Below are 26,799 nucleotides of genomic sequence, written 5' to 3'. Positions count from 1 at the left end.
TAATATTTGGTGATGAATAATAGTGCACATAAGTGATGGTATGTGTAATATTTGGGTAATGAATATGAAGTGTGGAATTGGTATGAATGACAATGCACTGAGGTAATGAGTGGGTAATATGTGTGTGTGACATGAATACATGTGTATGGCATGGTAGTAATATGATAATTGTATGGATATGTGTGTAATAGTAATAGTACAAATAATAATTTTTTTGTGTGTCATGTATGTAGTGTTAATGTTTTTCTTTTTTTTTTTTGCAGCCGTGGATGGGGATGATTTTTCCCAGCCTTTGGAGTTTCTTCTTGAAGAGCAGAGAGGGTTTCTATCCTCCCTTAGAAATGTGTGGTAGGGGTTGTGTGGTTGTGTATTGGTTGGTTGTTTGTACCAGGTGATGTTAGCTGTTCAGGAGTAGCGAGTTGGCTTTGCTAGTCTGTACGGCCTAAAAGTACGGTTTTCGTGTTTTAGGAATGTAGGCTGTTTGGATATAGTATTTAGTATTGGTCAGTGGGAATATATTTCCTGGAGATGCAGGAGGAGTGGCAAAAGTATTCAGCTGGTCTCTTATTTTTGGACAGTCAGATAGGTACTTCAGTGGGGGATAAATAGAAGCCAGTCAGCAGGTGTGTGCACAGTCTTAAGGAATTCTCTAGGTATCTAGGATTGGGAAGGACTGAAAGTCATGTTCCTTTGTTGGGTAGGCAATGTTGCTTTTGTTTCTTAATCCGTGATCCACTAGTGTTGTTGAGGACACAGTTTTCAGGGTTACATCAATGGGTTATTGGATTGGTTGGGGCATCCATGTTGATGTATTGATTCTAGATTTTGACTGGAATGGAGAGCTACTGGTTAGCGCTGGGTTGTAGATAGGTTTGTTCTGATTTTTGGGGACTAACTGGAAGGGTTTAGAGCTCTCTTTAGATGGGTTAAGCCTAGTGGGTATGTGTCTGCATTATTAATCCATGGGGTTGTGCCTGATTTAGTGCAGTTCATTTAAGGTTCAGTAGATCAGGGTTTCTGGAATAGTTTATTGCCCATCTACTGGACAATTATTATTAGACTTTTTTGGTATATATATATATGGTATATTAGGTTTTTCGGAGTTCATGGCAGATATAAGTAGTTGCTGTTTTCAGTATGCTAATAACTAGGGGTTAGTTAGTAGGAAATTTTGGAGGTTATCATGGTTCAGAGGGGTGCAAGTTGTGGGGTTTGGGACGGTGGAGTTGTAGGCATTGGTTTTTGTGACATGGAGCAGAGTGCGTTACATGGAGCCTCAGTTGGTCATGATTCACCCGGTAGGTTGGGGTTGGGAATGTACTCTTTATATTAGATCTGGTTTTAGTAATTTGATTCCTTATAACTGTTTTATACGTGTTGGGTTAGGGACAATTTTTGTCTGCTCTGATACTGTTCAGACATCTAATTATTTTGGAATACTTCCTATAGCAGGGACAGTGGATGGGGACATGACAGACTGCTTATTGGTTTTAACTGGGATGTTATGTTGATTTGTATACTGTGATGGAAAGTTTAGACACATTTTTTATGATGGGGTTGGGATTTTCATGTTCTAGGGTTCTGGGGACTTTTTTATTTTCTTGCACGGTTGGTTACCAGATATACTGAGTGAGCCAAACAAATCCAACTGGTTTGGAGGAGGTTGAGGAATGTCCCTGAATGGAGGAAGATTTTTCCAAGTCATGAAATATTCACGCTGGATAATAGACAGAACCCAGGAATCCTGAGTTAAACTTGCCCAAACTGGAAGTGATAGAGAAATGAAGAGAAAGACTAGTAAGATTTGGAAGTGGCTGACAGTCACAGACTACCTGGCTTATCTAGAAAATGATGTTTACAAGTAGAACCTGAAAGAGAAACTTTAGGTTGAAGAGGTCTTCTACCAGCCTTCTTAGTCCTGGAAGAACAAGAAGAAGAAGGAGGATGGGTCTATCTCCTGACAAAAGAGGAATTAGAAGGAAAATCTTTGTGGAATTTAGGGACAGGTGACATAAAAATGTGTTTCAAGTCCTGAAGTTCATTTCCATTTTCTTGTAAGGACTCTAATAAGTCTGCAGCTGCAGTACCAAAAAGAGCACTGTTATCCAGAGGACATCCATCAGTTTTGCTTTAATGATATCTGGCAGTGGTTGAAGCCTCAAACAAAAGTGCCTTCTAAGTACAGAGCCAGACGCAGCTGCTCTAGATGATGCTTTTGTTGCATCATAACTGCATTTGACTGAGTGCCTAGCCACTTGAGAAGAAGCTCCTAAAAGGGCTCCTAAAAGGGACACAACCTCAGTTTTAATATCGGAATCAGGAAACTCTGAAAGAGCTTGAATGGCCTGAAAAAGAAGAGCCAAAGAATATCTGAACATGTGTGTTTCTTCCCAAGTCTTTCCATAATCTTGTTCTCCTTATCTGAAAGAAGAAGCTGAGAGGATGGCAATAACCTAGAAGATTTATCTGAAGCAATGGATACCACAGCAGAATCAGGTGAAGGGCATTTGTAAAGGAACTTTACAGTCATCAGGCACTTATAAAATGTGTCGGGCCTTTTAGGTGCAGAAGCTTGGGAATCGGAGACATTAAAAACAGAGGAAAAAGCATCAAATAAATGCTGGTAATACAGGTGGCACAGCAGAAGGAGATTCCATTTGTAAAAGGTCACAATATCTTTTTTTGCACCTCAAAAATCTGAAAGCAGTCCCATCCTCTCATTTTGTTAATAGTCTCCCCAAAAGATATTTCTTCCTCTGAAGAATCTGCACCATTGGATTCTTCCTCAGGGGAAGCATATTCTAAAAGAGATGTCATTTGAGTTGAATATGCGAAGGAATCCTCATCAGATGAAGCCTCATTCTATGAAAACTCCTGTTCTCTAGCCCTCTTAACAGGAGAAGTAGTAAAGGAGGGAGAAGAAACAGCAGAAGGAGGCTTAAGAGCCATCAGCGCCTGAATCAATCCCTGTGAAAAAGTATCCCAATCTGACTGAAGCAAGTTAGGAACCAGAAGATGCTTAGTTCTTTGTTATTTCTAACATGCTCCTCTGCTTGACGGCAAGTGGAAGGACCCAAGCTAGACCTACCTTACGACTGACACCGGGACCTCTTCCCTTACAAGATGTCTATGGAGCCTTCTGAGACTACAAGCCATGGCTCCACCTGACCGGTCAATATGGACATCTGCACTGCCTCTGAGGATGTACCTAGGTGAGATTCTTTAATGGCCTCAGAGGTGGTACAGCCGAAGAACCAGACCCAACCTCCAAACGCACCTCCGGGTCTTCACTAACCTCATGATATACGTTGTCGGAAAGAGGCTCAGAAGAAGAGGATTCAGGCTTTAGCTTATTGACCTTCCTCTTCAAAGTCAACTTGGCAGAAGGACCCAAAGAACCCTCCATAACGTCTTTAGCTAGTTTTTTCAAACGTTGATTCCCTAAATAAAGACTCAAAGTCAAAAGATGGCTTCGCAAGGTCTTTGGAACAAAGACCTAATAAATAGGACAGGAACGGTGGTCGTGATTTGGGCCTAGACAAAAAAAAAAAAAGCAAAGATCATGACTGTCTTTATGTGAAATTACCTCCCATACCTACACCTGCCCTTCCCAAATGACATGAATTAGCAAAAAAGGCAGCAGCAATAAAAAGTGTAAACCCCAATGGGACACTTATCTGAAAGATGGAAACAGGCAGCAGACCAACATACGAGTCAAGTGTTCCGAATGGTGGCAGAAAAGTTCTCAGAATTGTACGTGTGGATGTCCTTTTTACGGCTGACGTTCGACAAGCCATACTTGCAACATCTCACATACTTGCAGTAGCTAAAACCTGTTGTATGCTGGCCAGAAGTTGGGTTGCTTGGGGTGGAGGATCTCACATGTTAAGAATACTGCAACATTTGAAGAGAAAAACATCAGAAGTATTAGCCACTCTACAATAACCCTGCACTATGGTCTTACCAGCCTGTCACTTGCTTCCAGGTACTGCACTTACCAGGATATCACATGCTTCCAGGTACTGCACTACATGCTTTTGGCTAGCAAATCCAACAGTTTCTGTTCAAGTGTAGCAATACAGATAAACCTACAATAAATGCATTGCCAATTGCAAGTCAGAGTACTCCTTTCCAAAAACATTCACCTTAATAAAAAGCTACCAATAACATCTAAGTCCAAATTAACTAACATAACGTCAAGCAAAAAATCAGAACAGCATGTAGTAAATGATGAAATAGTCTGTGTTCTACCTGTGCCAGTATGGCAAATAACAGCATGCTTCAAGCTTACAGATCTGCTTAAAGCTACACCAGCAATGCTGAATGCAATACAACAATGTACTACAAAAGGTTTTGGATACCATAGGGAATGTTGGATCTTCTTTTAAAATATGGCACTATAATTAAATTCCTTCAAAGCCTTTACAGTACTTTTTCAGAATTTTGCTAAAATCCGTTGCACTACTGAGCTTTTGAAAAATCAAGGACTTGTAATAACAGCAAAATTAATGAAAAACTGTAAAACTATTTGGATATTCGAGCTGACTGTATAGTATATTTTAAATTTGAAAACTACAAAAACAGCACATATATAAAGGAAACATTAACTTAATATCAAATGAGAGAGAATGAAAATATTACCTCACATCACCCAAGAGCTTCATAATTTCATCAGATTTTTCTTCACTAAAAAACATAACTATACATTAGCAAAGACATATTTGTGAATTTAATAAAATATGCATAAAGTTCTGCAATACTAAGAGATCATCTACAAATGCAAACAGGGACCAACTTACCTGAATATTTTTGCAGCAGTACTATAGCTGAAACAGAACAGAAAAATAAATAAGAATACAACAATACTAGGAGAATGTCTCAACATGTAGCCTGATACAATTCACACAGCTCTCAAACAAATCAATTCGGACAGCATCCAATTTTATGTGACTGTTTAGACTGATAAGCTAATAGCAAGTTACATGTTTAAGTTTCACAGCACCTGAAACTCTCAGATAAGTATTGTGACGCTGCCCCAGGCTCTCAAAGCCTTTTGCAGAGGAAATCAACAACTGACATCAAAGAAGTCACAAGGGACACTCCCCCACAGGAAAAGGCAGTAATTAAGGCGAACTCCCAGTTGTTAAAGACCTAGTGAAATGTGTGACTTTAACTTATTCAGGCATCAATGCTGTCCATGCATCATCTCTCCACCCTTAAGCATTCAAAATCAGAAATGCATAGCTGATTTCCTGCTTTTAGATACAAACATGGACTTGTTAATGAGTAGCAATGCCTATTAAATCTGCTTTCCTTTTCAGGAGGTTACAGCTGCCCTGGACTGGAGGGAGGGGGGATACTGTGCAACCAACGACCTTAAGCTCATATAGGTCGTCAATGCTGTCCATCATGAAGAAACTATAAATAAAATTGCTATTGCTGCATTTATTACTGCTTGGTAGTAGCATGATTAAACTGTAACTGTTATTCTAAGCCTTTTGGTTTAAGCACTTGGGCTTCAGACCAGTTTTACATTAAGAAGGTTTGTGGTCTGCACTGTTGTGGAAGGACAGGTAGCTTACATCCTTCTAAGTTGGGAATTGCTGATTGAAGGCTCAGTGTCTGTTATTCTAAAAGTGTATTAGTTCTGGTTTAAGCACTTGGGTTTCACACCAGTTATTTTACATTATGAAGGTTTGTGGTCAGCACTCTTGTGGGAGGAGAGGCTAGATTCTGCCCTTCTGAGCTGGGAATTATTGTGCCTGCTTATCTGAACTATTTATTCTGAAATTGGTGCACCTTGTTTGCTGTAGCAAAGACTAGACTCAGGCCAGCTGAATCTAGCTTTGTTTGTATAACTTGAGCACTGATCCAGGCCATCTTTTTTGGAGAAGATTCCCCTGCACCCTGGTGGCAGGAGTGTGCAGTTAGAACTTGTTTGATTAATGACTGCTGGAACAGGGCTCAGTTTTGAACTTTTTACTGGTTAATTGGGTAATTTGTTTAAATCAGTTTGCTCATTTTCTATTGTTATCTAGAAAAAAAGTGCACTTTATCCATCTGCGTTTACTGTATTTGTGTTTCTTCCTACTTTATTTTGCTTTTGCTGCCTGTTCTTAAAAGTACTTAACTGCATTTACTCTGCTGCATTTATTACTGCTTGTTAGTAGACTGATTACATTGTAACTGTTATTCTAAGCTTTTGGTTTACACACTTGGGACTCAGACCAGTTGTTTTACATTAAGAAGGTTTGTGGTCTGCACTGTTGTGGCAGGACAGGTAGCTTACATCCTTCTAAATTGGGAGTTGCTGATTGAAGGATTAATGTCTGTTACTCTAAAAGTGTATTAGTTCCGGTTTAAGCACTTGGGCTTTGGGCCATTTATTTGACATTAAAAAGGTGTGGCCTGCACTCTTGTGGGAGGAGAGGGTAGATTCTGCCCTTCTGAGCTGGGAGTTTCTAGTTAGAGGCTTATTGTGCCTGCTTATCTGAACGGTTTCTTTCTGAAATTGGTATGCCTTCTTTGCTGTAGCATAGACCAGATTCAGAACTGCTGATTCTAGCTTTGTTTGTATTACTAGAGCACTAATCCAGGCCATCTTTTTTTGGAGAAGGTTCCCCTGCACACTAGTGGCAGGAGTGTGCAAAAAATACACTTTATGCATCGCCGCTTAGTTAGGGTTAAACTATTCCCGGCATCATAAAATCTGCTCTTCAAATTTTCCTTTAGAACTAGTCAGTTTTTTTAGTTTTAGCACTAAAATCTGTTTCTTTGAACTCAGCACTTGTTCAGAACTCGCAAGCATAAGCTACTAATTACTCCAGCACTCACTTTTCCTCTCTTATCTAGAGGAAAACAGTTTTTAGTACTTAATAAACAAGTACATATCCAGGCATTTCTAAGGGTGAGCTCCTGGTGTTTTCTCCTGTCTACCTGATGAATCTGGGCATCTTGGGGCAATGCAGCAATTGCCTCATGTACACAGACAACCCTCTCCACCTACCACCCAACACTGCAACATGTGAGGGATGCACTTATATAGCCAAACTGGAAGCAAAGCTCTATTTACCCAAGACTGGACTAGACAGTCAAGAGAAGGTAAATACTTGCACCACACCACACTCATTACATAGTCCCTCAAAACCTACACCACCAAAACACATACAGAGAAACACAAAACACGCACCTACATTCACGGAGGCTCTCAATAAAAATCTGCCCAAGCAACAGAGCCCTCCAAAGCAGAAATGCACTCAACCTCCAGCTTCCAACACAACACAAATGGCACATAGCCCACAAACTCAATGTGCCACTCAACCACAGCCCACAAGGTATAATGATGTACCCAACACTCTAGTCATAGGTGACTCTATAGTCAGGCACACTGATGTTCTACTCACCAGGCTAAACAAGGAGAAAGTTACTGTCAGCTGCCTGTCAGGTGCCAGGATCCGCCACATAACACATGCACACAGGTCACTCCACAACAAGTACAAATATTGTCCATGTTGGTGTGAATGACCTGAGATGTACCTCCCTGGACTACATGAAAAGAGACAGAGGAGCTCTCCGATCTTGTAGCCAAGGCAGGTATGACCCTAGCCCTGAGTAGCATCCTGCCATCACCCAGAATGGTACCACAGTACAAGGACAAAATGAATGACTTCAAAAATTGGCTAAGCTTCTGGTGTTATTCTAAGGGGATCCAGTATCTGTCTGCCTGGGATGACATGATCGACAAACCATGATGCTTTACCAGAGATGACCTGCACCTGTCACCCTTGGGATTCCAGATACTGGCTAAGGCTCTTGCCACCACTATAGTGCCTTTTTTAGGCAAGGTTCAAATGACAAATTCACCACAGTAACAGGTACAAGCAAGCAAAATCTGAGTGTAATGCTACTTAATGCTAGAAGTCTAAACCTCAAAATGCACTCACTCGAGGCACTCCTTAAAATGGAGAACATCGACATCTGTGCAGTGTCAGAGATCTGGTTCAAGGCTCCAGAGAGCACTCCTGCATTACCAGGCTGTAATTCATACCACACTTTTCGGCCACCTAACTTCGACTGAAACACTAAAGGTGGAGGCGTGTCCATATTTACTAAGGATACCCACATCGCCAGGCTAGTTGCTCAGCATAATGCATCTGAGATTATCCAAGTGCAACTAACTCTAGGCAAGACCGCAATCCAAATTGTAGCTTGCTACAGATCCCCCACCATGCCCCAGGATTCCCACTCCTCATTTCTAGATACATTGGAAAATATTAGGGTACAACCAAACACCCTAATAATGGGCGATTTCAACTATCCCACCATTAACTGGGAAAACTACTCATGTACCAACTCTTTTGCTCAACGTTTTCTGGAATTTATAAACTCCAATGACTTGGATCAACTTATCCACTCCCCCACCAGGGGCAGCAATATCAGAGATCTGGGCATTACCAACATGGGTGACAGGTGTTCCACACCAAAGGTCAATTCCTCATTGGTCAGATCCAACCACAAGCTAATCACCCTAGACATCCACATCCTGCCCCCCCCCCAATTAGGGAAACTATCGTAAAACATTTCTCCAAAGCCAACTTCACGCTTCTTAAGATAGAAGTGGCAAACTTCGTGACACCCATGCAGACGGACAATAGAGGTACGACTGCTGAAACCTACACAATTGCACTTCATAAGCACTTACACAAGTGCATGGATCGTGCTATCCCTAAAAGAACTAAGATGCTATCCTCCAAAAAAATGAAGCCAATCTGGTGGTCCTCTGTCATAAACAAACTCTACAACAGAAGAAAGAAACTGTTGCAAAAAAGAGTAAAATCCCATGATTGGAGGAACTCCCTGGCCAGCCTCAGTAAAAAGCCAAGATCCCTCATAAAATCCTCCAAAGCTAGTTACGAAAACAAAATTGCCACTGATTCTAAAGACAATCGCAAAGCATTCTATAGCTATGTCAAAAATCTCAATGGCAACACTCAGATCTGCTCTGAGTTACAGCACAATGGCACTAAATATACAGAACCAACTGATATTGCCAACATCCTGGCAGAAAGGTTCAGTGCTAATATTACCCCCATCTCACCCCCCTGAAGGGCCCATCTCTATACCAGAAATATGCAAAGTTCCTGCAATCACGGCTGCACAGGTAAAAAACACACTCTCCAAAGTCAAGAACACAGCATCAGTGGGACCTGACAGCATCAGTGGGACCTGACAACATCCCAGGCTGCGTTCTACATGAACTACAGAGCGAAATGGCACCCCACCTAAGTACCATGTTCAATCATAGCCTCACCTCAGTCTTTGTGCCCACTGAATGGCACACAATGACAGTTATCCCACTTCACAAAGGGGGAGCCAACAAGGGCCGCGGGAAATACCTCCCCATTAGCCTGAAGAGCCAGGTCTGCAAGGTCATGGAACATATCATCATGGAAATTATAAACACAGACATTGGTAATCTCCAAACTCTGGAACCCACCCAGTGTGGGTTTGTAAAAGGCAGATCATTTCTCCTAAACCTGACAGACTTCTTTGAAGCAGTCACCAAAGCCATAGATGAGGGTAATGTGGTTCACACAGCCTATCTAGATCTTGCCAAGGCTTACGACACCATCCTTTACTCTGGAATTATAGATAAACTCACTAAACTAGGTATAAACACCCTATGAAACTCACTAAACTAGGTATAAATCCCTAGGTTTAAGTCTTGGGTCCTCTCCTGTTTAGTTTCTACTTCTCTGAAGTACAGGCTAACACAGACGGTCTTTGGCTAACGAAGTTCGCAGATGACTGCAAACTAGGAGCCATAATCGAAACTCCTAACGATATGGACATCCTACAAAAGGGTCTCACTGAGACAGATGCCTGGTGTCAAAGCCATGGCCTCAAGCTCAATGCCAAAAAGTGCATTGTTATCCCCTTTGGTAAAAACTCTGTACCCATGAACTACCACATAGGCAGCAGTAAACTTAACACCAAAAGTGTGACAAGAGACCTTGGGAAACAGGTGGACAAGTAGTCTCTCCTTTGATAATCACATCGCCACAGTAGTCAGGAAATCCTTCTACGTGGCACACCTCATCACTAAAGGTTTCTCATCCAGGAAAAAAGAGATCATTGTTCCCCTCTACTCGTCACTCATTACACCCATTATAGAGTACAACACCCCTTTTGGTATGCACCTCACAAGACATCTACAACAACTGGAAAGACCGCAGAAATACCTCACAAAGAAGATTACTGGCCTCAAACAGATGCCCTATGCAGACAGTCTCAAAAATCTCCAGCTTTACTCCGTCACATACTGCCTACTCAGAGGCGATCTCTGCCTAACATACAAAGCTATGGCAAACCCAGAGCTGTTGGACATGCTCCACTTAAAGAAATCCCAATCCCTCCGAGCTACACGCTCTAGGGACATAAACCTTGTCCCCACAATAAACAGAACATGCTGGAGGGATAGATTCCTGTCCCAGAGACTTCCCATACTCTGGAACAAACTACCTCTCTATATCAAACAAAGCTCCTCATTAGCACTCTTCAAGAAAAATCTTGATGATTTAATGGGAATTTAATGGGAAACTGGAAATTCACCTCGGGATCACTTCTGTGGCTCTGCTCGACAGTGGCACAGGAAAATAATTTTCTTGTGTGGCGAAAGCCAGGGTACCTTTTTGGCTAGGCTTATATAGGCCCTAGGGCCAGTAGCCTAATACCTACCTATGATAGGCTGTGGTCAATGTCCGATTAAGCAAATGGCTTTCCAGCATAACCCAGCCAGTAAAGAAGTCAACTCTTTTCTTCAACTTAAGTAACCACTTGGACACCTCGGGCCTCAATTCTCTGTTCCTTTCTCTTAAGCACCTTTCTCCCAGCGACACAGGTTGTTAACAGCAGCCTCCGTTTCTTGAAATGTACTTACACCTGCAGACTGGGTAACATTGTCTGAACTACCACACAATAGATCACCAGAAAGAGTTGAACACAAACTATACTTAGTGCAAAAAAGAATGACTTGGCTTTCAATATTAACAAATGCAGTACAGTAATTTTTGGAAAGCAAGTCATCTCTGCCACCTACTGTACAGAGGGAAAACTACAGATTCAATCACTAAGGAATTGTGTGGGATTATGTCTAGATCTAGGGATGTCTTTTCCCCCTTTACTCAGCCTTCATTACACCAGTCATTGAATATAACCCCTCCTTTGGTGACAGATGCATCACCTGGAATGCCCACAGAGATACCTTACTACATGGCTTAAATAACACGTCTTATATGAACCAATGCAAAACCTTGTCATTATACTCAGTATCCCACAGATAGCTAATAGGGTTGCCACCTTTTCAAATGCCCAAAGTGGGACATTTTTTGTAGAAACATCAGATTTTGCAGGGCAAAACATACCCAGGGCAGGTACAAAGGACAGAACTTCACTTTTTTGCCAAAATAAAATCTTATTCTTGCAGCATTTGAGTTACTTATTTTGTTTCTTATAACATTTAAATGTTTTCAATACAAATAACTATTTCATGCAACTATTAAAGAAAATATAGGAAATATTTTTGTCCTAAAATCTCAGGACATTTGCCATTTTTCACATTTTTTTACAGGACACAAATGCCGAAAGAGGGACTGTCCCTTGCAAAGTGGGACAGGTGGTAACCCTAATTGCTAAGAGGTGATCTGTGTCTGGCATACAAGGCATCCTCAGACCCATTACTGATGGATTTACTGCATATCATCAAGCCACATGGCATCAGAAATACTCTGTCTAGGGATCTAACTCTCTTCTGCAACATAAACAGAACAGTTTGGAGGGACAGGTATATGTTGCAGAGGCTACCACTGCTATGGAACAGACTCTGCAGCAACATGAAAATGTACAGGGATGAACTTTGTTTTAAGTCCAACTTAGATCTATGGAAGGGAAATAGAAAATTTATCCCAGAACTGCTCCCTGTACTATTAATGGACAGATACAGCTCCTAAATGCTTTATCCCATGCATGGATCCCCTCAAATTATATATGGTATGATTTCAGTTATTCTCAGATAATATACAGTTATAGGCAGTGGGATGGGTAAGGCCAGTCTACAACCAAATGAGATAAGTATTTCAAGCACAAAAATGAAAATTAGCTAGGCTTAAAATAGCTCACAAGAGATACTAGACTAGCACTTAACTATCAACCTATAAGACTCTAGGTGCAATGAAAGACATGGACCATGCTTTGACTAACAGTTTGTCACATTGACAGAAAGGTCTCTAGCATGTCCCATATTCTACCCAAAGAGGTTACCGGTCACTCCACAGAGGGCATCAATGCACTGTATACTTCACCCATCCACCCAGCCAGAGTAAAATTCCCCCCTTCAACAGCCTCTTAATAAAAACAAGTGGTTTAGCTGAAGAGGGTTCAAAGGTTCCTTAGTAAGGGGACAGAAAGGCTCAACAACCTAGGTTGTTCAGACAAACTTCAAAAGCTGTAGTTCTTCACTGTGTCATACTGCTTCCAGAGTGAGGCGTTTTCCAGGTCACGAGGCTCTCTCTTCTATCTGAGACACACCAGTGGGAGGATCTCTACACATTTAGAACAAATTTGACTTCCCTTAAAACAATACCAGTTTACACTTTTTTTAAAAGGGGTCTTGAAGAAGCCCACTTGCCTACCTTATGTGAGCCAACTCTAACCATGCACTTTACCCTAGAAAAACCCTCTCCACAACACTACCAATATTCAGAAAAATTATGACTTATGGTATTGTTAAGGTCTTACTTTATTTTGATTGTAAACAGCTGGTCTTTTTTTTACAATTAAGTTAATGTGGGGTTTGGTGACTTGTGTATATTTTGTGAGTTCTACATTTTGATGTGCAGGTATTGTGAACTGTCTGCATTTAGGTGTCGGTATAATGAGCATTGACATTTTAATGTGTCAGTATTTCTGAACATACTTAAAAGATACATATAAATATACGTGGATATGTATGCATGCACATACGTACAAAAATGTATACACACACACACACACACACACACACACACACACACACACACACAGACACACACACACACACACACACACACACATATATATATATACATATATATGCATATACATGTATGTTTATGCACCACTGCACCACACACAAATTCATATTCTCATAACCAAGTCACTGAAAGTCACCTCTATGCTTTCTTTTTCTAAGCCACATACTCTGACAAGGGTGCACTGACAGCAATCTGAACACGACAGATCAGACTTCCCTGTATCAAGCAGCAATCCCCAGCTCATCCTAAAGGAATCGCTAGTAAGGTGATTTGAGAGACAATATTTCTCCAGCTTATCCAGGGCCTGCCCTTTGGCCTCCTCCTGGTGGGGTGTACCTGGTACACTTCCTGTGTGAATCATTCAGGAGGCATCTTTACTAGGTGCTTAAACCACCAAGACTAATTCTACTTAACCCAGGGGAGCAGTGGCTTTACTAAGGGATTGTCCTGGATTGCAGAGCTCCTTACTCTGCCACAAACAGTAACCACAAAACCCCGAGAAGGTGCCACATTTATGCAGCTTGTGTCTGGAATCTAAACGATTTGGTTGCTACCCAAAGCCTGGGACCATAACATCTTCTTCCTATGACTTGGTTCTTTTTCAGCCCAAGAGTCAGGTACAATGCATGCAATACTATCAAAGCTAAACCAATCATCTACTCAATCTCCTGACCCCTCCAATGTCACTTTCGAACAGTCACCAAGACAAGCTTCTACACTTGGCTTAACTGCTCCCCTCTAACATAAAGCAAAAAAACAGAATTAGTCTGTTTAGATACAGGCTGACCTTTCTTAGTCCCAGAACAGGAAACAAAAGAGCTGGTCAGCTTTTCTAATGGACTTATTCTATCAAGATAATACTAGAGTTGCCTATGCACATCCAGAATGTCTAGAATCTTTTTTACCTTGTTTTTTTGGTTCAGGAAGACTGATGGCTGATTCAACATGAACTCTGAAACAACTTTAGGTACAAAAGAGGGATTTGTGCAGAGAGTGACTATCTCTATGAAAAACTAGATAGGGCTCTCCTATCATGAGAGCTTGCAACTTAAGATACTCCTCTTGCAGATGTCAGAGCAAGAAGAAGGGCAGTATTCCAATCAATGAACCTTAAATCATCCTGACAGGCAGGTTCAAAGGTTGACTAATGCAAATCTGAGATCCCAAGGAGAAGGAACCTGTCTATGAGGAGGTCTCAGGTGTAAAACTCCTTTTAGAAATTGTTTAACAATAAACAGAGAAGAAAGAGGAGAACTCATGGGCAGACATGCAGAAATGGTTGCAAGATGTACCTTTGTAAAAGGCATAAGACTGGCCAGAAGACAGTAAATCACACAAACATTTAAGCACGAGTGGTATAAAATCTTTGATGGGTCCCTGGTTATTGACTAGGCAGAAACTAGAAAACCTCTTCCACTTGCCAGTATATGATTTTCTAGCAGGCTTTCTTGCCCCTTCGGTTCCTGCTGCATGTCATCAAGAGGTACTTAAAAGGTATAAAAATTAAATTAGCTAAGCTGTCAGTTGCAATTGTTTGAATTCAGTGTGCATCAAACTCCCCTTTGTGACTAGATCCAGCCTGTCATGAAGCTTGTGGCTGTGGCTATTGCCTATGGCCAATTCCATAAGAAGGGATACCCAATTTTGACAAAAGTTATTCACCACTAGAACATTTTTCTGGAGTGTTTCTGAATCTTCAGAATTACCCTGGAAATCACTGGAAAGGAATGAAATCCATAAAAGAACATCCTCAACCAGGGGAATGAAAGAGCATGTCTTTTCCAGACCTGCTTGCAGGAGGCTGTGAAACAATCTGTTTAGCTGACCATTTTGAAAGGAGGCGATTAGATCTACTAGTGGTCTTCTCCACATCTGGATCAACTCCTGGAAGACATCTACATTGAATTTCCACTCATGAGGGTCTGCCCAAGATATACTTAGCTTGTTCTGCTCTGACAGTATGCAAGAAGCTTGATGAGTGAAGGAGTGCTGTAGAGCTAACTCCCAAGCTATCATTACTAGGTGGCACAGGGGGTATGATCTAGTACTCCTGTTTATGTGCTACATTACCACAGTGTTGTCTGTCATAACCTGTAAGGGACCAGGGTCCCAGAAATAATGCAGAGACTTTATCGCATGAATCAGTGTCAATATTTCTTTTACACCTATATGCTCTGATCAGTCTGTACTGTCCCATAGTTCATGCACCTTTACCCCCATTGAAACTGCTCCCCAAGCAAAAGCTGATGAACTGGTCAGTACAGATTAGGTTGGGATGGGTGAAGAAAAAAGGAAACCTACATTGTGAGCCATCTAATCCCTCCACCAATGCAGTTCTGACTTGATAAAGCCCAAGATTGGAATCCAAACTGAAGAGGATGAGAATGTTGGGTCCACATGTTTCTGAGGTACCAATGAACCTTTCTCATATGTAACCTGGTACAGGGAATAATTTTTGTATCATGCGGAATAAGCAAATTCAGTCTGAACTCCTAGTATGGAATTCACATCTTATGTCCCAAATATTTTCATACATATCTTCAAAAAAATCTATATTTTCCCTTCCGGATCCCCCAGACACATCTTCACTGTTGCAAATTAAGTTCTAGTCCCCACCTATAAGTAGCACTACTTGCTAAAACCCAATTATTTCTCCTAGAAATTTCTTAAGCTCCATTATAGCAGTTTTAGGTATTGTATAAATACATGCCAGTGTAATCCTCCTCCTTTGCCAGTAGTCCCTTAGCACTACAAATTTGCCATTATCTTTTTTATCATCTTCTATCACTATTGGATCTCCTCTTGCAATAATATAAGTGCTCCTCTTTTCCTTTGTCCTAGGTTTTCCACTGAATAACCATCCAGAAAACCTTTCTTTATCAAATTCACATGTTCAGTTCTTTCCAAGTGTATCCCCTGTAACATAGCTATTTGTACTCTACATTTTAATATAGTTCACGACTCTTTCTTTTATGGTTTCCAGATTTGCTTGTTTTGTCATGTTTCACAATTATAATTATTGCTTTGAAATCCCAAGTGTCAGTTTTCAATTTGCTGGTTTTATTCCTTTTAAATCCCCACCTCCCAAATTCTCTGCTTCATTTCCAACCTACTCTCTATTCTTCTAGACTACTAATGTTTTTTTTCCTTCTCTCAGCATTTTCTGTTTAAACACTGGAAAGGTTTCACTGGCACAATCTCTCCATGTTCTTTATTACCAGAAGAACAAGAAGCAGAATTCTCTTCTGTTTCACAGCTCACTTTTTATTGGATAATCTACTTTCTCCTTAGCATGTACTTCATCAAAATATGATTTTGTGCCTCCAGGGAAAAATATTTTGAAGATAGCTAGGTATAGCAGTTTGAATCTCATGCCTGGTTCTCGATATGACCTGGATAATGAAATAAATTTACTCTTCATCTGCATGGTGTGAAATGCATACTAATTCTCCACTAACAGTCTGCTGTCTCCCACTTTTAGCACTTTGTCCTTCTGCCCAGTTTTGTCAAAATCAACTCCTTCTCCTGGTAAGATTGTAGCTTTACTATTAAAGGTCTAGGTTGCTTTCTCACAGCCAGGTTTGGAGCGTACACACAATGTACCTCATTCAATTAATAATCCCTGTTGTGGAATACCAGTCTAGTTACTTATTTGTGCTTTCATAAATTTAATACAGTCTGTTCCTTCCAGCTTCTCTGGTACAGCACAAAATCTCATGTTTTCCCTATGTGCTCTGTCCTCTAATTCTATTATTATTTGAAACATTTCTTCTTGTGCATTCTCATATTCAGCCAGCCTTTTCTTCATTTCGACCTCCGAGTTTTGCAGTTTTATCACATCATCTGAATATCTGTTTAAAGCTTCTTCCATTTTTTTCCAGCCTTTTGTTGTTTGAGTTGATGTACTCCATCAATGTTTCATTTTGTTGTCTTATACTTTACTTTAGGTTACTGGAACTTATGGCTGGTGCTTGCACTGCTTTTTGCTGAACAGCTGCAGTGCTTTTCCCATTCAGTTTTTTCCTCTCCTTTTGTAGCCGATTTTCCATCAAGTCCTCTGTATTTCTTTTTCCTGACATCCAGGCAGTACACTTATTAGCCAGTTACTGAAATTTACTAAGTAGTACATGTCCACTGGATTTCTCTGCTAAGTTTCTGTTCTCACACTGGTTTACTCAATATGCAGCAATCTTGGAAGTCCCCCTGGTACAGACAATCATGAGAATCATTGAAGAAATCAAGCCTATTATTATGAATAATCCCTGTTGTAGCTTCAGATTGTAGAACGAACTTCAGGAAAAGTACAGCTGTGTAAAATCTTACCATAACAGCAGATGTCCTTGCCTTCACTGCTGCAGTATTTGTAATCTTTGGGATTCCCTGCCGTGGAAGTCAGTCATCTGGCTAGTATACCAAAGACTTCCTGTTGCATTTAAAAGGTATACCTGAACATCACTCAAACACTCCTTGTGCATCACAGGACAAAAAGGTGATGTTTTGGCTTACCATAAACAAGACGGACTGCTCCAGTAGGAACACCAGTCCAAGGAACCCAAGAGGGAACGTGTACATCCAGGAAGGAAAGGACTAGAGGGAAGGAGGGAGGGAGCGCGTGCTGCAGCAGTAAAGCAAGGACATCTACTGTTATGGTAAGATTTTACACAACTGTCCATCCATTCACTGTTGCAGTATTCGTCACCTTCAGGAGAGTGCCAAAGCTCAACAGGAAACTTAGGAAGGGGAAGGAGAAAAAGCTTCCCCTAAGAAGCCATGGAGAACGGCACTAGCAAAACTGGCCCTAGCTCTAGAGATACCATTCAACTTGTAGTGTTTAGTAAATATATGCCCAGCAGACCAGGTAGCTGCTTCAAGAATAAGAATAGAATTGGTATCTAAACCTTTGAAAAAAAAAGCACCAGAAGAAGCCACCACTCTAGCAGAATGAGCCTTGACTGAAGAAGGAAGGCTCTTGCCATGAAAGCTGTAACAAAAAGGAAATAACCTTAGAAATCCAAGAAGAAGTAGTTTGCTTGGATACAGCTAGATCCAAAGATCTAGGATGAAAAACAAACAACTGATCAGATTTATGAACAGCCTTAGTCTAATCCAAATAAATTCTGAGTTGCCTATGCTCATCCAAAGTATGCAGCACCCTCTCATTGTCAGACTGGGGAGAGGGGGAAAAAAGTAGGCAGATTAATAGACTGATTATGGGAAAGCTCATTAACCACCTTAGGCATAAAAGAGGGATTAGTGCATAAAGACACTCTATCCTCATGAAAGATCAAAAAAGGAGGACAAGCCATAAGGGCCTGCAACTCAGACACCCATCTGGCAAAAGTAAAATCTAACAAAAGAACAGTCTTGCAAGAACAATGTTTCAAAGAAGCTGAAACAGCAAGTTCTTAAGAAGCCGGAGTCAAAATCTCCAAAACAAAATTAAGATCCCAGGAAGGTGGGACTGGCTTCCTGGGTGGTTTAATATTAAGAAGCCTTTAAGAAATTGTTTAACCTCACATGTAGAAGCTAAAGGAGGAGATAAAGGCAGACAAGCAGAGATGGCTGATAAGTGGGCCTAACCATCAATGAGCAACTCACACAAATAAGAGAGAAGCAAAGGAACATCCACAGAAAGTGGGTTCAGATTATTAGACAGACACCAAACACAAATCCTCTTCCATTTGGATAAGTAGGATTTCCTAGTAGTAGGTTTCCTGGCCTCCTGCAGGACTTGCAACATGTCCTCTGAAAAAAGGTGTCTGTGGGATCAAAACCCTACCACCGACAATGTCAACTGAAGTGTGGACAGGTGGGAATGGATGAGAGATCCCTTATCTTGTGTGATGAGATCCACCCTCTGAAGTAACTTGTGATGACTGCCCCTGGCTAGATGCACAAGTAGAGGGAACCAGTGTTGTCGCAGCCAAAAGGGGGTCACCAACAAGATTTTGGGAGCATCCTGCTGTATCTTTTCGGAATGACAGGAAGGGGAAGAAATGCATAAAGAAACATCCCTTTCCAAGAGAAGAGAGGGTGTCCACTTTCCACAACAGAAGATGTGGGACTCTGGCACAAAACAGAGGAATCTGTCTGTTCAGACTAGAGGCAAAAAGATCCACTTGAGGAGTACCCCACTGGTGAATAATGTCCAGAAACACATCTCTGAGAAACATACATTCATGGGACTGAGTTAAGGACCTACTCAGATTGTCTGCCATAATGTTCCAATTGGAAGGGAAATAAACCACCTGAAGAGACACTTGATACTTGACAGCAAGATCTCATACCAGAAGTGCTAACAAGCAGAGAAGGTAGGCTCTTATTCTTAGCGGTTTGCTAATATATCACATCACAATGGTATTGTCTGTGAAGACCTTGAGAGGCTCCAAAGAGAAAAAGAGGATAAAAGGCCTAATGGGCCAGTAGAAGATCTCTCATCTCCTTGATGTTCATAGGTTCATACTAGGCTAACTGCCCTAGGGCATTTATAAGCCTAGCCAGAGTGTGTTTGGCTTTCACCACCCATTTTAAATGAATTTTGCTATGCCCTTTTTTGAGGTTAGTATACTGTGCCTCTGTCTAACAGTGACACAGAAGTGATACCCTGGGTAAACCTACGATCTCCCATCCACTCATCAAGATTCCTCTTGAAGAGAGTCAATGAGGGACTCTGCCTAACCTGAACTGGGATTTTATTCCAGAGTGAAGGGAGCCTATGGGTTATGAATCTGTCCCTCCAGCATGTCCTATTTATTTCAGTGCTGAGGTTCAAGTCTCTCGAGCGCGTAGCTCGATGGAATTTGGATTTTCTGAGGTGCAGCATGTCCATTAATTTCGGGTTGGACATGGCTTTATATGTCAGGCACAGATCACCTCTGAGCAGGCGGTATGCCACTGAGTAGAGCTGGAGTTTCTTTAACCGGGCAGCATATGGCATCTGTTTCAGCCCTTTGATCCTCTTGGTGAGGTACTTTTGGGGTCTTTCCAGTTGCTGCAGGTGTCTGGTAAGGTACATCCCAAAATGGGCATTGTACTCAATTATGGGTCTGATGAGGGATGAGTAAAGAGGCACGATGACCTCCCCTGATCTAGATGTGAATCCCTTCATGATTAGGTGGGCTATATAAAATGTTTTTCTAACCACTTTGGCCACGTGGTTTTCAAATGAGAGATTGCTGTCAACTTGGGTCCCCAGGTCCCTAATTACTTCTTCCGTACTTAATGGATTACCACCTATGTGGTAATTTGTGGGCACTTTGTTTTTGCCAAAGGGGATGACTATACACTTTTTGGCGTTTAGCTTGAGGCCATGGCTCCTGCACCAGTTGTCTGTTTCTATGAGACCCTTTTGTAGGATGCTTGTGTCGGCTGGAGAGTCGATTATGGCGCCTAGTTTGCAGTCATCTGCGAACTTGGTCAGCCACAGCCTTCCGTGTTGGCCTGTACCTCCAAGAAATATATACCAAACAAGAGAGGTCCCAGGACTGAGCCTTGTGGGACGCCACTTGTAACTGGTTTGGATTCTGACATGGCTCCAGCAATTCTAACCATGTGGGTTCTGTCCTTGAGCCAGTTTGCAACCCATCTAGTGACATAGGGGTTTATATTTGAGCTGGTGAGCTTATCTATAATGTCCGAGTGGGGTACTGTATCGAAGGCTTTTGCAAGGTCCAAGTAGGCTGTGTGGACCACCTTCCCCTAGTCAATAGCCTTGGTGACTGTTTCAAAGAAATCGACCAGGTTTAAGAGGCAGGATCTGACCTTAACAAAGCCAAACTGGGTAGGAGCCAGTGTCTGTAGGTCCCCAATATCTTTATTTAGGAGGTCCATGATGATCCTTTCCATAGCTTTGCAGACCAAGCTAGTCAGGCTTATGGGGTGATAGTTTCCAGGATCCGTTGAGGCACCACCTTTGTGGAGAGGGACCACTGTTGCTGTACGCCACACTTTGGGTGCATATCTTGTAGTAAGGCTGAGACTGAACAGTAGTTTTATGTTTGGGTTTAGCTCTTCTTGGAGTTCATGTAGGACGCAGCCCGGGACACCGTCTGGTCCCATTGATGCTGTGTTTTTTGCTTTGGAGGGGCGGCTCTTACCTGAGCATCTGAGATGTCAGGGGGCAGCACTCTGCTGGGATAGATATTTGCCCTTTTGGTGGGGGGTTTGCGCTGAACCTGTCAGCTAGGATGTTGGCAATGTCTGTGGGTTCGGTGTATTTTTTGTCATTTTGGACTAATTCTGAGCATATCTGGGAATTCCCACCCAGGTTCCTAACATAACTAAAGAAAGCCTTGTGATTATCCTTAGTGTCCTGTGCAATTTTTCTCTCGAAGCTGGCCTTAGACGATTTTATGAGTGCCCGTAGTTTTTTGCTAATACTGATCAGAGATGCCTTCCCCTTTTTGGGATTTTGCTCTATCATGTAGCAGCTTCCTCCTTCTATTGTATATTTTGTTTATGGCTGGGGTCCACCAGACAGGACACCTGCTTTGGAGGATTGGGTCTTGGTTTTATTTGGGATTGCATGATCCATGCATTCCTAAAGGTGTTCATAGAATGTGTTTATAAAGGATTCTGTGATCTGGGCCGTATTTTCCACAGGCCCGGGGGGCTTTGAAGGATTCCACCTCGGTTTTGAGGAGTGTGAAGCTTTAGAGAAGTTTTTCACTGTGGTTTTCTGGGCAGGGGGTGGGGTCGGGATGTGAATATCCAGTGAGATTAGTTTGTGGTTTGATCTTACCAGTGAGGGATACACTTCTGGTCTGGAGCATAGAGCTCCCATGTTGGTGATGATCAGGTCCAGTATGTTTTCCCCTCTTGTGGGAGTGGTAACAAGTTGCTCCATAGCATCTGAGTTTATAAATTCTAGGAACCTTTGGGCTAGGGTGTTGGAGCTAGAGTAATGCTCCCAGTTTATGTTTGGGTAGTTGAAGTCGCCCAATATAATGGTGTTTGGAGAGATCGTCATATTATCCGGTGTTCTCAGGAAGGCCGAGTGGGGTTCCTGGGTTTTGGAGGGTGGCCTGTAGCAGGCTATAAACTGGAAGGCAGTTTTACCCACTGTTAGTTGCACATGGATAGTCTCTGATGCTTCGTGCTGTGCCACCAACCTGGAGGTGTGGGTATCTTTGACAAATATTGATACTCCCCCTCCTTTTGTGGTTTGGTCCAAGTTTGGGGGCCGAAAAGCATGGTATGAGGTATAACCTGGTAGTGCTGGGGTGCTCTCGGGAGTCTTGAACCAGGTTTCTGTTACTGCACAGATATCGATGTTCTCCATGCTAAGGAGAGTTTTGAGTGCATGCATCTTGAGGTTTAGACTTCTGGCGTTGAGTAGCATTACTCTTAGTTTCTTATCCCTTGTGATACCTATGGAGGTGGGTTTGTCTTTTGAGTCTTGCCTAAAAAAGGCACTATGGGGTGGCAAGAGCCTTTGCCAATATCCAAAGCCCAGGGGTGACAGGTGCAAGCCGTCCCTAGCGAAGCATCGTGGCTTGTCGAGCATGTCATCCCAGGCTGACAGGCATTGGATCCCCTTTGAATGACACCAATACTTAAGCCAATTGTTGAAATTGATCATCTTGTCTTCATATTGTGGCATCATTCTTGATGAGGGTAAGATGCTACTCAAGGTCAGGGTCATACCGGCCTGGGCTACATGCTCAGAGAGCTCCTCTATGTCTCTTCATGTAGTCCAGGGAGGTACATCTCAGGTCATTCACACCAGCACGGACAATGACTGAGTCATATTTGTACTTGCCTTGGAGTGACCTGAGTGCTTGTGCTATGTGGCGGATCCTAGCGCCCGACAGGCAGCTCACTGTGACCTTCTCCTTGTTCAGCCTGGTGAGCGGGATGTCAGTGTGCCTGATGATAGAGTCACCTATTACAAGTGTATCAGGTGTGTTGTTTAGCCTTAAGGGCTGTGACTGTTTGGCACACTGGCTTTGTGAGCTATGTGTTGCACGTGTTTTGTTTCGGGTTAGCGGTTGCTTGGGTGTCTGCTTTGGAGGTCTCTGCTGCTTAGGTAGATTTTTATTTAGAGCCTCAGAGTATGTTTTTGTGTGTTTATATGTTTGGTTTGCTGTTGTGGTAGGTCTATGTGAGACTGGAATTGTAGTGAGTGTGGTTTCCTTCTCCTCCTGGCTGGTTATGCCAGTACTGAGTTGAGAGAGCTTAGCCTCCAGTTTGGCTATATGGTTGCATCTCTCACATGTGTTGGAATTTGTTGGGAGGAGGAGAGGGTTGTCTGTGTACATGAGGCAGTTGTAACATTGCCTCAAGATTCCCAGATTCACCAGCTGGACTGGAGAGGAGATTGACAACTGACCTTTGGACATGCTAGAATAGTATTGGGAATTCCTTTATAATTGAAAAAAAGGGCCAATGGGAAACAAGGTACTCAAGCGGAGTTTGTGAGGGTGTAGTGCTTTTAATTTTTTAGTGCTGACTTATATAATTGCTTTAGTGAGAAAGTGCCAGGCTTTAGAGTAGGAATAGGGTGTTTATTATGAGAACTAATGGAAAAAGTGAAGAGTAGACTTTGTGGAGCCGAGAATGGTTTAAACCCATTTAAGCGGAGCTGCCCGATGCTGCACTATGAGCAAAATCGTCCAAAGCCGCGCCAAAGCAGGTTTTATACAGGGGGACTTGAAAGAGCTAGAAATTGGCCCAAAACGGCCAATAGACTACCAGATTCTTGTGCTGGGAACACTCCTCCAGGGATAGATAGGCTTGCTCTAATCTCCCCACTGCCACTGGTGAACAAAGAAGCCTCCCTTTATACAAGAAACGAAATGGGCAACACAGGAACTTTCCAAAAGTCCAGAATACAGCAAAGCCTGTATTTGGACTACTCTAGGTCAGGAAAGACGGGAAACAAGGATAATTTTTTTGTTTTGTTTCTTTTTTGCAACAAACATCAGGAAAATGCAATAAATATGTAACAAAGGCTACATCAACAGCTGTTGATGTGTTCCCTCTGCTGGAAGGCGACCACACCCCATGTAGTTTTAGGGAACCAAAAGTCACCTTCCAACCCACATCTGAAGCAACTGTGAACAATTTCTGAGAGGGATGAGGGGGATGAAAAGTGGTCCCTGGGTTCAGAGGCAAAGTGAAGTTCCTGTCAGAGACACGAAAAATGAGAAACTACAAAGTCTAGAGGATGTGCACGTTGAAGCAAACACTGACTTCAGAAACCACTGAAACTTTCCATGTGAAGTTTGGCCACATGAAGCATTGGAATGGTGAAAGTAATGAAAGCCAGAGCTCTCAGAAATTCCCTGGCAGTAATGGAAGCCAGAGGAAGAAGAGTGTGAAAGAAAGAAATAAGAGTTAAGGCCTTCAGAGGGGGCAGTGTTGCTATCATAGGCACCGACTGAATCCTGCAACCCAGAAAAACGTGATCCTGAGAAGGAGTCAGAGAAGACTTTATGAAATTTACTATAAACCCCAGAGTCTGAAGAAGGGAAATGGCCAAATGAAGATTTTGCAAGACAGTCTCTGGAGAGGACACCTGAATCAACAGATCGGCTAAGTAAGGAAAAATATGAATCCCTCGAAGTCTTGAAAAAGCAATCACAGGAGTAAGGCATTTGGTGAACACCCTTAGGGCAGTAGAAATGCCAAAGGGCATAGCATAGAACTGAAAATGCCAGGAAAAAACAGAGAAACATAAAAACTTCCTGAAAAGAGGATGGATTGAAATATAGAGATAAGCATCCTTGAGATCCAGAGACGCCATATAGACCTGAGGGAACAGTACAGGACACTATATAGGCCTGAGGGAACAGTACAGGACACTATATAGGCCTGAGGGAACAGTACAGGACACTATATAGGCCTGAGGGAACAATACAGGACACTATAATGGCCAGAGAGAACAGTACAGGAAACAGAATCAGAAGAGATAACATCCGAAAGGAAGGCACTTTCAAAAAAGTGTTTAGATGAGAGAGGTCTAGAACAGGTCTCCATGCACCCACTTTTCTTGGCATTAGAAATAGCCTGGTGTAGAACTCTTTCCCCCTTTGGGACACAGGCACCTCTTGAATAGTACCTTGAGTCAAGAGAGTTTGGAAGAACCTCTGGGGAAAAAGGGGAGCTCATAAGGTTGAGGAATGTCCACAAAAGAATGGTGGGATTTTCATACTACGAGGTACCCCTAACAAATGATCGACAGAACCCAAGAAACTAGAATGATCTAAAGACAAGCAGGAAAAGAAAAACAAAGGTGAAGAGGAAGGGGAATATGGCTGGGAGGAGACATCTAGTCATACAGCACCTGGTTTGTTTGGAAAGGAAGGCTTTGGAATCCCTGAAAACTGAGTAGCCTTAGCAGGAGTCATTCATTTGTCACTCTTCTAGCCTTTAGTAGAAGGACGGAAAGATCTATGAACAAAGGCAGGCTTAGCAGGATAGTTCCTCTGAAATTTAGGCACGGGAGAAACAAAAACATGTTTAAGCTCCTGTAAAGCCTTACCTCTTATCCTGAAGGGACTTAAACAAACTAGCAGCAGCTTCTTCAAACAAAAGGTTTAGGATCCAGGGGAGCATCCATCAACTTAACTTTAACATCATCAGGTAGAGGCTGGAGCCTAAGCCAAGAATATCTCCTCATAACTGAACGAAAAACAGCTTCCCCAGAAGAGGCATCTGCCGCATCATAACTACATTTAATAGAATGACGAATGACTTGAGGAGGAAGTCCCCAGCTAGGATAGAACAGAAGTTTTACCCTCAGACTTAGGAAAGTCAGAAATAAGTTGACAGGCCTGAGAAAGAAGAGCCAACACATACCTAGACATATGGGTCTAACAATTAATAGCCCTAAAACCTAGGGTAGCTGAAGTGTAAACCTTCTTACCCAGCCATTCCATAGTTCTGCTATCTTTGTCAGAAGGCAATAACGTGGGAGAAAGAAGCAATTGAGATTTATTTACTATTATTTATTTATTTCAGTTTGATGATCGGGAAGTCCACTGAGCCTAAAAAGAGCCAGTTTTCAGTGGAGGCTCAGGGAGGAAAGCTCCAGTAACAATGACAAACATATTAGCATATACACATACAATATACACATACAATGCAAAAAAGTCATACAGATTTATGATGCAGCACTCTACAGTAAAAAAATTCTACAATAATAAAATTTTGCAACTGTACAGTCAGAGTCATTAACAGTGACTTACAACTGAGGACGAGAACTTGTTGGAAAAAAGTTATGTACTCACCATAACGCTCCATCTGAGTAGTTGTACTTCATTTCTCTTCAACCTGTGGGAATATGGATCCGTATCGGATCAGAGACGGCAAATATTACTAGCATCAGCTCTGAGCTCCAGACTCCTCCCCTTACCCATAATACACCTCCACTGCCTTCCATCCCCAGATCGAGTTAGCTGAACTTATACTTAGAACCCGACCCGATAACATACTTGTGACCTATACTGCAGCCCGTAGGCTGAACACGTGCCAAGGTCCGGGGTAAGGAGGGAGGGACGGTTGAAGACAAATGAAGTACAACTACTCAGATGGAACATTATGGTGAGTACATAACTTCTTTATCTGAAGTAGTTTACTTCATTTGGTCTTCAACCTGTGGACAGAGTCCCCAGCTACTAAACTCCTGGGAGGCCCTCATGGAAGGATATTCCGGAGCACCGCGGAGCCAAAGGATGCTCTCCTTCTAGAAGTCAAATCCAATTTGTAATGAGAAATAAACATATGA

General features: G+C 42.1%; 1 protein-coding gene across 1 annotated transcript in view; it reads right to left on the bottom strand.

Annotated features, from left to right (window-relative positions):
- Positions 1 to 26,799, bottom strand: part of ANAPC4 (anaphase promoting complex subunit 4) — a 1,069,940-nt gene that overhangs the window by 933,402 nt on the left and 109,739 nt on the right. The window contains exons 5-6 of the mRNA XM_044062163.1: positions 4,800 to 4,826; positions 4,642 to 4,686 (exon numbers count right to left, since the gene is read on the bottom strand). Coding sequence (XP_043918098.1) covers positions 4,642 to 4,686; positions 4,800 to 4,826 — 72 coding nt within the window. The remainder of the gene's footprint in view (positions 1 to 4,641; positions 4,687 to 4,799; positions 4,827 to 26,799) is intronic.

The sequence above is a fragment of the Protopterus annectens genome, chromosome 2.part1 (assembly GCF_019279795.1).
Source record: "Protopterus annectens isolate FY-2018-M chromosome 2.part1, PAN1.0, whole genome shotgun sequence".
NCBI classification, from domain to species: Eukaryota; Metazoa; Chordata; order Ceratodontiformes; family Protopteridae; genus Protopterus; species Protopterus annectens.
The sequence above is the reverse complement of the archived record's forward strand: the minus strand, read 5'-3'. Positions and strand labels throughout refer to the sequence as shown.